Consider the following 13,965-nt stretch of genomic DNA (forward strand, 5'->3'; position numbering starts at 1 on the left):
TCCAACAAGAACTGTTGATTCTTTCAGTTTTACTCGTACACCGGCTTGTTTACTAGGAGGTGAGTCCCTGAAATTTTTTGCCTGCCTGCGCGGCGGCGCCGCCGGCCACCGCCGAGAGCCGCGCCAGTGCCGTTGACAGGCGGTGTACGACGGACAAACGCCGCGCATTCACACGCTCTCCACTGCCCTCACGTCCACGCCAACGGCAGCCATTCGGCTTCGGTTTTACCCATGGGCTCTCGCACTGACAGGCGGGGCCCGCACGAAGCCGCATCGACCCCTTCCTTGTTACCGCGGGGCCACTCCACCTCCTGGTCGTCGCAGTCAACCCGCGTCCAGCCAGCCCCACATCCAAACACAGATCAACAGAGCGGCCACCATCGCCGCCTCACTGGCCACGGGCCCCAGTCCCACGTGGCCCCACCTGGCATTGAACGCGCGGGGCCCCACTTTCGTATTGAAAATCACTCGCCACCGCGCCACCGCGCACGCCACTTCCCTCCTCCGCGCAACGCAAGCAGCCGACGACGGTGACGCGAGCGAGCGCCCAGCCCCAATCCCCAAATCCTGCGGCGCGCTCCGACCGACGGCGAGACGCAAGCTCAAATCCGACCCCCATGGAGCTCACCATCTAGGCGCGGCTCGGCCCGTCGCATGGATCCAGATGTTCTCGTGGGGCCGTAGCAAGCAGTCCTCGCCCGCCTCCTCCTCCGGCCGCCGCGGCGGCGGGGACGCCCCCATGGACTCCGGCGGCAGCAGCCGCCGCGGAAGCGGCAGCGGGAGCGGCAGCGGGAGCGGGAGCCGCGGACGGAGCCCGCGGCTGGAGCGCCGCAACGCCGCGAAGCACATCGAGTACGAGGCGGGCGGCGCGGGGCCGACGTCCGTGTCGGCGTCCTGGTCCTCCTCCGCCTCGGCCTCGTCGGCCGAGCGCTCCCCGGGGGCCCGCCCCTCGCGCTCGCTCGACCTGGCGGCCAGGGGCGGCACGGACTTCCGAATCAGCGGCAGCGGGGAGGGGGAGGTGGACGAGCTCTGCCGCAGCCTGGGGCTGTCGGGCCCGGAGGACTTCGCCATCCCCGTCGCCGCATGGGAGGCCCGCAAGGCGCGCTCCAGCAACGACCTCCTCTCCCGCGCCCGCGCTGACGCGTCCAATCCCCCCTTGGCAGACCCCGCCCCCGTCGTCCGCACCACCTCCGCCCCCGAGGGCCCCTGGCCCGCGCCGCTCTCCTTCCCCGACCCCATTCCCGAGGAATCCATCCACTCGTCCTCCACCTCCACCGCCACCGCCACCGGCTCGGTGGACGAGCTCACCCTTCCACCGCCAGCGGAATCCCCCAAGCCCACCCCTACGGCTGCTCTTACGGCGCACGTCGCGGGCCTGTCCCTCCTCTCGCCGAGAAAGACGACCGGGGAGGTCGGGATCCGGGGCGTCCGGCCGCCACTGCTCTCCCCGCCTCCACCGATCACGGGGCTCGCACCGCCACCGGTGAGGCAGCCGTCTGTGGCTGCGATCGTGAGCGGATCGGCCTGGGACATCGTCAACTCGTTTGCTCCAAGCGAAGGAAATAACAGTGAACTACGAATGTCTTATCAACATGTCGAGTCACCTCACGTGTCGGACACAGAGGCCGATGAAGGATTCACAGGCGCTGATGGGGAGCATAGAGAGTGGAGGGTAGGGGAGACATTTGAAGGGTTCACTGGGACATCCTCCTTGTCGACAACGAACGATGATGATGCATCGAGCACGAATACGGAGCCCGTGTTCAACATCTCGCCCAATGGCAAGTTCAAGCGGAACATCAAGTCATGGATGCGTGGTGCGCTTCTGGGGAGTGGCTCGTTCGGGACCGTGTACGAGGGGATCAGTGAGTAAGTACCAAATTCTTAGCTGACATTTGATTGTCCGTGCATCCTGTGCGTTTTTTCTTTCTCATGGATCCATGGAGGTACTGCAGTCTTCTGTCTAGCTTAGGGATAACATAAAAGTCGACCTGTTATTCTCCTCACATTATAGTTAATTTGATTAAAGATAAGCTTAGCTAGTTCAAACAGCTCTGGTATACTGTCTCTAGGACATTGGTGCAGCCAGACAGCTCATCATTTAGTATGTAGACAGTGTTTACAAGTGCACATCATTATATCATGGTCATTCTACAAGTAGAGTACCAAACATCTATTTGGGTAAGTATGTACGTTGTTGCTTGGTATGGGGGTGTGGTGCTCAGAGCAATTCTGATATGCGCTGGTCTGTTCATTTCGTAAAAAAGCATTTACCTCACACACATGAGCATGGAGTACTAAAAATATAACATGGACAACACTTGACTTTAGGCCCTTCAAACATTACATATGTACTATACACAGTTACACACCTTACTAGCTTCTGGGGGTAGGAACACTCAGAGTTGTACAATAATGCCTGTTCTGTAATTTAGAGCGACCATGCGAGTGAGCAGAGCACTGGAAGTGTTACTGCTATAGTAATTAATCTGGTACTGGTATAACAAATGCTGATTTGCTGATGGCATACATCTCTACATGTTCTGACCATGATTATTGATAAGTTATAAAGCTCACAGTAATCTGGGCAGACTTGGGATGGAGTCTGTTACCTACATGACTTGTACAGTACTATGAGTAGTGGTTACATACAACAACACCAAAGCCTTTTTCCCAAGCTAGTTGGGGTATGCTATATATGAAACCCAAGGGAAACATAAGAAAACCAAAACAAGGAGAGAGAGAAAAAAAAAAGAACAAGTAAACTAAGATTCCGGCGGGAAGGTTGGCTAGAGATTTCTTGGAAAAATACCATGTTGCAGCCTGCAATCCGAACTGAGGACGGGTTTTTGGAGTTAGCTCACCCTCGCGAGATCGCGACCCTTTGTCCCGCCCATTGTAGCACGTGTGTCGCCCAGGGCATAAGGGGCATGATGACTTGGCCTCATCCTCTCCTTCCTACATGGATCGCTGATTTCTGTGCGGTCCTATCATGAGTAGTGGTTACATAATGATTTATATTGTTATTACTGTTTGACTGATATAGGGAGAACTAAGATGGGCTTCAGAGAATTAGTATGGTATTTATAAATGACAATACTGTAGTTTGACCTTTACTAACCAAGCTTGATTCATATCAACTCTTGGCACCAGTAGCCCTAATATGCTGCCATGGTCTACAAAGAAGTTTTCCTGCTGTACCAATTACCATTGATTTTTTTTTGAACACTGCTGTACCATTGATAAATATTTAACATAATATATTGATTGTTATCTGTTGTCGAATATTTCTGCAGTGAAGGTGCGTTTTTTGCTGTTAAGGAAGTGTCTTTGCTTGACCAAGGAAGCAATGCGCAGCAGTCTATTCTAGCACTTGAACAGGTTAGCTGCTGTTCTTTGTACTTAATCATGTGATGTCAGCTGTTGTGTATCTCGCGTTTCACATGCTCTGACATCATTAAAAGCTCTATTTTTCACTGTACATGCACAGCTCTGATTTTATGTCTTTTGCTTCTTAGGAAATCGCTCTGCTTAGTCAGTTTGAACATGAAAATATAGTCCAGTATTATGGAACTGACAAGGTATATTCCACACTCCTTTTGACGTTACTTGGTTATGCATCTCGATTCTAGAATTTATTTGATTTAAGTAATCATTACTTCTGTATGCTAGCAATAATGTTTAAACTTAAAATGCAGGAAGAATCGAAACTCTACATTTTTATTGAGCTTGTTACACAAGGTTCTCTTTCATCTCTCTATCAGAAGTATAAACTACGTGATTCACAAGTCTCTGCATACACAAGACAGATTCTGAATGGATTAGTCTATCTCCATGACAGAAATGTGGTCCACAGGTATATTGCTGCTCTTCTTCTGATTTATGTTGGAAATAATCAGTGCTTAAAATCCTGTTTCCATAGCCGATAAATTTTGTCCTCTGAACCTCGTTTTCAACAATGAATAATGTGGAGCAGGAAATATGAGGTTTTGATCCCATGTGTCATGCACTTATAATGTGAATAGCACAACATATAAGGTAGCAAATCTGCTTTCCAACAGTGAGTGTCTGCTCCACCTCTTAAGGCCTTGTTTGGTACTAGAGTTTTAGTGGGGATAAGCGGGGATAATCCGCTCCAAACTTTAAATCCCCACTTATCCCCAATGCATGTTTGGTGCTAGAGTATGAGCGAGTTTAATCCCCACTTATCCCCACTTTTCCCCAAATTTTAGTGTAATTTTTTCAATCCCCAATACTCTACCCCTACCTAGTGGATTGGGGATGAGGTTTTGTGGGGATTGGGTGACAGCAGTGATTCACCCAATACTCTAGAGTATTATCCCCACTAATCCCCACTGAAACACTAGTACCAAACAAGGCCTAAGAAGGTGGCATCCAGCCATCCACTATAGACTCCTGGAGGTTAAGTAGGTTCTTTGGGCTTATAACCAAATAAAGCTCTTTTTATATTGGACCAGACCCTGTATTGGACCTTATAACTGCTTTCTTTGTGTTCTTTTTTGGGTCGCATGAGAGGGTAAAATGTCGAGGTTAATCAAAGTTTTTGTTGAAGACATTTCTTATTGCATTGCATGGTTTGTATGACAGTATGAGTATCTTCTGTACTGTAGTTTGGGATTGTGAAGCACAAACAAACATAGACAATGATGAAGTACAACCTACATGAAAGCCAAGTGTTATCATGCATGGTCATTGGTTGTCTAGTCCTGCTAGAAGAGATCAACTAGTTAGTTCATTATAATCATTTTGGGTACTCCACTTCAGACAAGCCAGTAAAACCTTGACTTTCTGACTGGATCCCTGGAAAAGGCCGCCGTTGCTTGGTCAAATACAGAGACTGCTTGATGTCTTTTTTAGCTCATCCCTTTTTGTCTCTTTTTATTTTACATTGGATATGCCATTTTTGTGATTCCATTTACTACAAGGGAATATTGAGAATGCACCAGTCAAACATTTCTGAGAATTTTCTGTTTTTAAACTCCTATGGTTTTATGATTTGACATGGATCACTTTTTTCCTTTGAAATGCTAATTTGCTATATATATGTCAACGAAGTGCCTTTTTCTTTTTTCGAGAAATATACACCTAAGCACCTCAAGCCTGCTGGCATATGAACACGCAGATGTGCACTGCGATTGCCTAACCCAGTTCAGCAATGATCAGATCACCAAATGACATAACTCTAGACCTTCATACAACTACACAAATGAATAGAAACCCTCATCTGCTTGTTGAGGACTGCAAGGCGAGCACCAGAATTGGAGCGGCTATGCACCCTGCTCGCCTGCTAAACACTTCGGATTTGCACTTCAAAATAGCGGCATCACATAGTTATTCTCCCTGTTTACAACATGAAGATGATTCACGGCCTGAACAAGGCATCACCGCACCGTGATCTATGCCAGCAGCTCGTCTTCCCTATGCTCTGGCCAAGCCTGACTTGCACGGTGCACCACAGCAACCACACCTTCAGCACTTGTGGTTTTGTTTTGAAAAGGCTCTCGTGTTTTTAGTACAATGCTAGGAATTATATAGCTCTAGAGGGCAAAGTTGACAGTATTAAAGGTAGGTGAAAAATAAGCAAAAAAACATAAAGGAAAGAAATAAAGAGGTCGACCATAGAATTACCAGTCTTTAGAGGGGCCAATCTAAAATTACATTTAAATCGATGTCAAATATTTGGATGATCCTCAACTTTTCCGTCATACAGTACTTTTGATTAATTGAGACATTTCTTTGTACGCAGAGATATCAAATGCGCCAATATATTGGTTCATGCAAATGGATCGGTAAAACTTGCGGATTTTGGATTGGCAAAGGAGGTGAGCTTTCTTGCTTCTATGATGTTATTTGTACTTCTTCAAATGACAAATTGTCTTATATTCAACTTTCTTGCTATTCAGATGTCTAAAATCAATATGCTGAGATCATGCAAAGGAAGTGTTTATTGGATGGCACCTGAGGTAAAACTATTCTTACCAGATTCAAATTGTCCAATTTTGATGTTATTTTGCAATATTGCAGTAGTGATTGTGGGTATCTCTTACTAAGAATACAAGTTCTAAATGCAACTTCCCACTTTCAGGTTGTAAATCCGAGAAAAACATATGGGCCTGCAGCTGATATGTGGAGCCTTGGCTGCACTGTGTTAGAAATGCTAACCCGCCAAATACCTTATCCTAATGTGGAGTGGGTATGTCATATTTCAACTTCATTGGTTTTGATTCTTTGGTACTTGACTTTCCGCATTTTTTTTAAAATATGTTGTGCTGTAATTGTACATTAGTATTAAAGAAAGAATTTCGAAATTAAGTTGCAGAAAAATTGCAATTCCCTATATGAGTTTGTATTAAATATGCAGTAGGATGCCAGCAGATCATTGTCCTTTTTGTTTAAAGAAATTGATGTTGGGATTTGGGATCTGTCCATGCACTTGCTGTTACAGAACATGGGGAAATCATCACCTTTCCCCCTTCCAAGCCTGAAGCATTATAAGATAGCTCTTGTAATTTGTATTTGGCACGTATATCAATGATAACCTTACGCATTTAAATTTTTATTAATTAAATAAGCCGGACCTGCTGCTGATTGAACCATTGTCTCTTTTTACCTTTTTTATTATTGCAGTAAAGGTTGCACATTATTAGTGTGTGCGATCATTTTGGTTCTAAAAATAAGAATGTGTGCGTATGCACCTGTGTGTATGATTATCTTTGTATGGAGTGCACTTCTCTCAAAATAGTGTTCGGTGTAACTCTTCGAAATTTAACCTCCTTGGTATTGTTCTTCGGCTCTCAGCTATGTGTTTATTTTAACTTGGATCTGAACTAATGTTGCTTTGCTACTTGTAGACAAATGCTTTCTTTATGATTGGAAGAGGAGAACAGCCTCCCATGCCCAGCTACTTGTCAAAAGAAGCTCAAGATTTCATCGGCCAGTGTGTAAGAGTTGATCCAGAGGAGCGGCCTACCGCCTCAGAACTTTTGGCGCACCCATTTGTTAACAGGCCACTGCGAGCTTCTTTTGATTCTTTGTCTCCTCCGACCAATAGGCAATAGTATGATAGTGTGGTGTCCCCGTTTGTGCAACCTCGGCTCAGCTCCTGAATAGGTAAGCTGTTCATTTATGCGAAACGAATGGATAAGCTTCCTAGATGTTAGCACCAACTTTGCCTCCCTATTGCTCCATTTTATCACATAGCTGATGGCCTATTGTTTTGCAGATCTTCAAGATCTACAGTCATGGTGCCATACGTTAGGAGGTTGTGTAGTTAAATAGGATTGGTGAGCTCGAGCATTGACCATGTTTCTTGGATTGTTTATGTATTTTTTTCCATAGGCAAAGCCTTTTTTTTTTCTTGAGGACAATCAATAGATTTTGTACAACTTAGCAGGAAATAGTTGGAATTGCGGTTATGTTAGGATGACCTGGTGTTTGTAAATGCTTGACCTCATCATTCTTTACCCCATGTGGCTCTTGAAATCAACCGGAGCATTATATTGCCTGGTATTCTTTACTCATATAGTGAGTGGAAAATTGCAATTTTCTGGTGTCATCACTTATCCGCAATTTTGTTTGGCTAATCTGCTTTATGTATCATCGAATGAGATGCTAACTGTAAGCAGTCCCCTGCAGGTAGTAGGGTACCCTGAAACCTGGAGCGAATAGTGGAATTGAGGATCAAGATCCCATTTGGTTTACTACTGTGATTAACCTGTCCATAAGTAGCACTAATTTGCACATGGTGGTCGGCCGCTGCATAACTGCGGTTTGACTAAACAGGGGACAGTGTCGGTTAATTCCTTCCGTAAGTAGAGCGTGCTTTACTCCATTCGTTGAATTTCGTGGAGTGGAGTTTGAGATTAGATTTGCCGAAGCGTTCTTTCGAAGGATACATGGCCTGCAAACAGGTAAACACAGAATCAGGTGGCGCTCTCGCTATTTACGTAGTGTACCACGGGCAAGGGGTAAGCACATCCCAATGAAAAGCTCATGAATCGCATTCGCATCATTGCTGGATTTCAGCCGCCCACCTCACGTCTACTGGAGAGACCAGTTTGGATTATCAAGATGGGTCTGTCTAGTTCTCGGTCTATCAAAAATTAACTTGGTTCTAACGTCATTGAACATTGGTTGCAACTCATAATTAACACGTATCAAAGTAAATCTAACAGTTTAGATATATTTTTCTTAGATGCAATTCAACTTTTTTTTTGCGGGGAGTTGCAACTCAACTTGTAACTGAACAATTCTCAGTTTTAACCCAACTTACAACTGAATTACATGAATTACGATACAAGTCCGACGTTGCAGAAATCTGCTGAACACGAAATTGGTCATCAAGAACTAGCAATTCCGTATCAAGATCTACTCCGAAGAATGGTTCGAGCTAGATAAGCAATACATCTGCTGCCAAAGGGACTCGTCTTCTGCTGCACCACAAGTGATGAGCAACCGCGTGCCTGTAGCCTGGCTACAGAGTGTAGTCGTACGTAGCCATGGCCCGTACGTGGCCATACGATACGGATGACGGACTGGGCGCCCAGGCCTCGAGCCCTGTCGCGGTCGGTCGCGTCTGCTTCGTCTCGCGGTTTTGTCTTGCCTGCTCGTGGAAGTCGTGAGAGCCAGCCACACCAGCGCGCGCGACGACGGTCGACGGCGACACCGCACGTAAAACCCCAAACGGCCACCGCATCGGCTCAGCCCGGCCCGGAAATCAAAACTAGTACTCCAGTACGCGGCACGAAGCGCGCGCGCCTCTCGTCTCGGCTTCGCAGGCCTGGCTGTACTACTGTATACGCCGCCGCACGGCAAACCAGGCGAAATCCCAGCGCACATCACGTGTGCCGCGCCCGTTCCGTCCGTCCGTCCGGGGGCAATAAAAAAGGCGAGCGCGTGAGTAAATCGCGCGGGGTATTAGCTAGCTGTAGCGGCCGCGCTTATTCCGGCGCAGGACGAGACACGCGGTTGCCGCATGCCCTCACCGCCCACCCGCGCCATCAGCGTGTACTCCACCACCGCTGCCGAAGCAAGCACCGAGGCCGAGGGCGGAAAGGGGTGCCGACCTGGCGCGCGCGCGCCGCCCGAGGATCTGAGCTGGAGCTAGCCCTCGAGGAGGGCGCGCGCCATCACTCATCGCCATGAGGAAGGCGCAGCAGCAGTACGGGCAGGAGAGTAAGGGGTCGCCGGCGCCGGGGGTGGTGGCGTCGCCCGCCTCCAGCTTCCGCCAGCTCGACGACGCCTTCCTGCAGGTCAGTCACCCGCCACCCGAACAAAAATCACCTCGCCACGCTTTATCTTTCCGAGTCGTAGGGACTGAGGATCAATCCAACAGTATTACGTCTGAGGTTTCCCTGCTCTGCCGGCGTTCCACACTTCCATCGCCTGGCCGCTCTGCTCGTGCACGTCCTCCCCAGGGCCGCCGCCGCCTGCTGGGTTCCCGACTTACTCCGCCGCAGTTTTTTTTTTTCTTTTTTTTCTTTTCTTTCTAGACTAGAGAACGCTTCTTTGCACTGCAGCCGCTCGGGAGATTTCCTGCATGCTTTGTGAATAACACAGGCTCATAACTAATTAACACCTGATGTTTAGGATAGGAATTTTGCGGCAACGAAGCAGGCCTTCTTTGCCGCGTTCGCAATCGAAATGGATGGATTATGATAGATATTATACAATACTTTCGTGCTTACTTTTTCATACAAGCTTATCCAACAAATGAATATGTCACATTCCAACACAAGACGATTCACTCCTCTGTGCCGGTTTTCCGCTACCCTATTGTCATCACTGCTCGTTCAAAACCCCGAGTGCTGGCTGTCTCAGATGAGACAAGGAATTTTACACTTATGCTGCCATGTGAACAACTCGTGTCGAGGAACCGGTATTCATGTAACATGTAATTCGATAGATTTATCATGTCTCCATGATTGGAATGCAGTTGATAAGGCGACAAGCTTAAAAAAAATGTCACTATGCTGGAATTTTTTAGTAAGTATCAACATTTCAACTTAAGTCCTTGTGCTCAATAGAATGGGTACAAAGGTTACAATATGTGCTTTGCTACTTAACAACCCGTGTGGCAAAATTCAACGAGGTTAGTGATGAACAAGGATGCGCTAGCTGCTTCCCGATTGTATAACTAGCACAATGGTACACCAGATGTACATCTGTACTACAAGCCTGTACAAACTTCTACATTTGTCAGAATGTTGATTTATACATTTCGGACAGCAAATTTTCTCGGCAAAAAACACGAGATGTACATTCCATTAGATTTCTATTAAAAGTATGCATCAAAGCTGAATGGAATATAGCTACCTTCATTTCCCACGAATTTTAATTGTATCTTGCTATGGATTTACAACTCCTAAAATAAAATATAATGTCTATGTCTGTAGTGCTAAATATGGATCCAAAACTCAACCACAAACTTTCTTACTTCTTAGTATCCAATGCTAGCCTGCATAGTGATGTTCCCTTCTTTTACTGAAAATATCTTTCTTAGTTGGTTATGCATATACCTCTACACCAACTACTTTTTTTGCTCCCACTACTGTGAATCAGAACACAGTCTGTCCTACTTTCACTTATTACCTGTTGACTTCGTGTTCATTTTTTTATTGCGTAGGATTTACTTTTTATATCTTTTTTTTTGTTTCAGAAACAAACAAAAATCTGGCTTGGTGAAGTTCTCCATCTTAGGTTTGATGAAGACATTTTGGTCGCTGACCTTCTTGGTGATGGAGAGTTGCTGTAAGATTCTTGTTTCTTCCCCAGTCCTTCATATATGAACAAATGCTTAATGCTCTGCATAATTTTAGTATGTAGAGCACTTCCTAGCATGGAACTCGGTATTACTTCATAGGATTTTGTAAGAATTTCACTGCTGTCGTGTGCAACTAATGATGTCTATATTTGTAAAAAATTGATATCTATGATCTCAGTGGTTGATATTCTTTAGCTAATACCTAATAGTTTTTCATGGGGTCACTGATTCACTAGATGCTGCATCTATCAACAACTACCGACAGTAGATGTCCAAAAAAACCTACAGAGATGCATTGAAGCAATTTATAGTTGGAGTACTGATGATCGAAACTATCTCTATCTGTTATCACCATATTTATCTAAAAAATCAGCTTTGTGCATCTACATTTCCCTTTAGGATCCGAGTTAATTATGTGGTTTCCATAGTATTGAATTATGCATGCATTTTCTTTGTCTAGCTGAATTGTCATACTAGCTACCTTATTTTATATGGAAATAATCCAAGTAGTTCCATGTTCTGACACTTCTTTTATTTCATTAACTATCGCTAACGTTTTTTTGATTCTGCTTGTTATATGTATGCTGACAGATTTCAAGTTTCGAAATTATTATGGAAAAGGCTGCTGAGAAAGAACAATGAACAGCTCAAACAATCAAAAGTTTATATGTATGAGAGAACATCTTTTGGTAAAAGCAATGGGAAATATATGCCCTATCCAAAGGTCGACTCGTTTCTAAAGGTATTGGTAATTTCATGTCCCTTTGATGCTGGTTAGTACCCCTCGACGCGCATAATTGGAGACCTGTCCAAAGATTCGACCGCACAGTTTAGCAGTCCCCCTCTTTTTCCCCAGAAAGAAGCAATGTCATATCATTTACTGGCTTGATATTTCTTTTCTGAAAGGGCATCTTATCATAATATTTTTTCTTTTCCAGATATGCCAGATTCTTGGTTTAGCTGGGATTGATTTGTTTACACCTTCCGACGTGGTCGATAAAAGAAATGTACGGAAAGTCTGTATGTGCATACGTTCTCTATCTAAAAAGGCTAGCATGATGCACCTTAATGTAAGTCCTAGATTTGAATGCAACCTATCTAAACAGTTCTTTCAGCCTAATTACCGTTGATCAATGCAAGCTGTATTGTTAAAACGAATATTTCTGCTTCCTGGTGGCAGGTGCCTGATTTTGATATTGTAACTCGCACAATAGCCATGCCCAACTATATTGTTGGAGGCATCCGCAAAAGTCTGGAGCAACCGCAGCGCAGTTCATCCTGGTCGAGTGGACACAGTCCGCGTGCCAATTCTGAAGTATGGCATCATCTTGCAAACTCTCTGAATACGATTTCTTTATTTTGCTTTGCATGCTCTAGCTGACTAATCATGTGCTTAACATTAATACTGTTCGTTTCATCGCCATTTTCGACAGAGCATATTTGGAGAACAGAACGGGGACACACAGTACGACTCTGATGAAGCAGAGAGCAAAATCTTTCCGCTAGAACCTCAGAACTCTGTTGGCGAAGACAATGCTGCTGAGCTTCTGCAATTAGGAAAAGCCCACAAGGAAGCACGTGAAGGCTATGGAGATAACGGTCATGACATCCCTGAAGAGAAGTCGCTAGCTGAATCAGTGGGATCGCTTGACTTTGGCGGTATGGACATGGATTCTGTGGATTCAGCACCCTCTCAGAACGACCAACTGCGCCGTTGTTCTGCTGAATCTTCAACAAACGGTCATTTAGTGTTTGACAGTAGCAAGATTGATCTGGATGCTCCTACGGCAGAAGTTTCTGAAATGATTCGTGATGGACATATCGAACCTTCGCATTATTCTGTTGAGGGAAGTGGCGAAAGATTCGCTGATAATCTGCAGAAAGAAGGTGACAACGACCTCCAGAAGGATACTAGCACCACTGATCAACAGTGTGATGCTCCCGCCTGTGACAGGGAATCCGTATGTTCAAGCTGTGAAGAACCGAAACTGGGATTAAACGGAGAGCCAACTGAGTCGAGGTTGAGTTCAGAGTCAGGTTTAACCCCAGGAGTTACTATGGGTGGCCAATTGCCAGCAGCTTCTGAAGATGATGCCGCGGGCCAAGGGCTGAAACATGAAATCAGCATAGGGGATCACATGGTACCTCCTTATATATTAAACATTTTTAGATACTATTCTTACAGTACTAACTTCTAAATCTGAGATGCTACGGAAACATGCTAAGCATTTCTTACCATTCAGGATTCTACCAAGTCTGAAGACAAAACGGTGAAACCGCAAGATACAGTTGAGAACAAAAACACCGATGGTCATAAGACCGGGAACAGTGCTCGCAAACCTGGGAATAATGGGGTGCTAAAGTCAGTTGCTGGAGGAATCACGCTCGTCGGGGTGGTGTTCTTCATAGCTCATCTAAGGTATGTGAGCATTAGAGATTAATCTGACTTGACAAGCGCGGCATTAGTAGATCTTCTGAAACAATCCATTTGTGCTGCAGGAGAACCAAGGGGGCAAGCTTTACAGCAATTTTACCTTCACTTTCTAAAAAGTCAGTTCAGAGCGACTCGAGGGCAAAGAACGTAGACAACGGGAAGACAACCGAAGTGTACCCTGGCGGATGGCTGAAGGTCTAAGCGGGATGGGCATGCTGAATTGTTGATTGATAATTGGTCGCAGTTTGGAAGCTTATCGTGTAAATACATAGACCAAGTGACGTAAAATTAAAGGTGATATACAGAGACCAAGTGACCAGCGTTTTGTTTATAGTCGTAGCAGTTTTAAGCTTAGCCGCCTAGTTCGGTTATGTATGCTGCGTCAGGTGACATAAAGTTAAAGGTGATATATATACCATTGCTCTTCCCGTGTAAAGAATTGTATAGATTATTAATCCAATTTTTGTTTGAAACCAAGGCTCCCCAAGCCTTTCGCTACACGAAAAAACGAGCTACCGACAGCTTCTCCATTACAATGACCAATAGTCGCCCCACCAAAATCACTCATCTTCTTTCGGCAATCATCTATCACCACCGGATTAAGCACAGTCTGTACCACTTCCATCCAATCACTCTCGATCGAATGGATGCCCAAATGCTCAGCCACATCCCATCCCATCCGCAGAGCTGGCGCCTCTGTCGATTGAACATCCATCGCAGATTGAATGAAATCACTTTTTGCTGCAAT

The 13,965-nt window shown here is 45.5% G+C and overlaps 1 protein-coding gene across 1 annotated transcript; it reads left to right on the forward strand.

Annotated features, from left to right (window-relative positions):
* Positions 1-499: 499 nt before the first annotated feature.
* Positions 500-13,690, forward strand: LOC127346985 (uncharacterized). Its single transcript, XM_051373221.2, has 16 exons — positions 500-1,869; positions 3,297-3,381; positions 3,519-3,581; positions 3,699-3,856; positions 5,768-5,843; positions 5,925-5,984; positions 6,107-6,214; positions 6,873-7,078; positions 9,119-9,272; positions 10,679-10,770; positions 11,375-11,525; positions 11,722-11,853; positions 11,964-12,098; positions 12,217-12,924; positions 13,027-13,202; positions 13,283-13,690. The coding sequence occupies exons 1-16, from the start codon at positions 665-667 to the stop codon at positions 13,416-13,418; spliced, it is 3,645 nt and encodes a 1,214-aa protein (XP_051229181.1). The 5' UTR covers positions 500-664; the 3' UTR covers positions 13,419-13,690.
* Positions 13,691-13,965: the final 275 nt, after the last annotated feature.

Source organism: Lolium perenne, chromosome 4 (genome assembly GCF_019359855.2).
Source record: "Lolium perenne isolate Kyuss_39 chromosome 4, Kyuss_2.0, whole genome shotgun sequence".
Classification (NCBI taxonomy): domain Eukaryota; kingdom Viridiplantae; phylum Streptophyta; class Magnoliopsida; order Poales; family Poaceae; genus Lolium; species Lolium perenne.

Excerpts from the sequence above, each read along its gene's own strand:
- LOC127346985 (XM_051373221.2), top strand. The coding sequence starts at position 665 with ATGTTCTCGTGGGGCCGTAGCAAGCAGTCCTCGCCCGCCTCCTCCTCC. Across the intron at positions 3,582-3,698 it reads AGTATTATGGAACTGACAAG|GAAGAATCGAAACTCTACAT; the intron begins GTATATTCCACA and ends CTTAAAATGCAG. Across the intron at positions 7,079-9,118 it reads CCTCCGACCAATAGGCAATA|TGGAGCTAGCCCTCGAGGAG; the intron begins GTATGATAGTGT and ends GAGGATCTGAGC.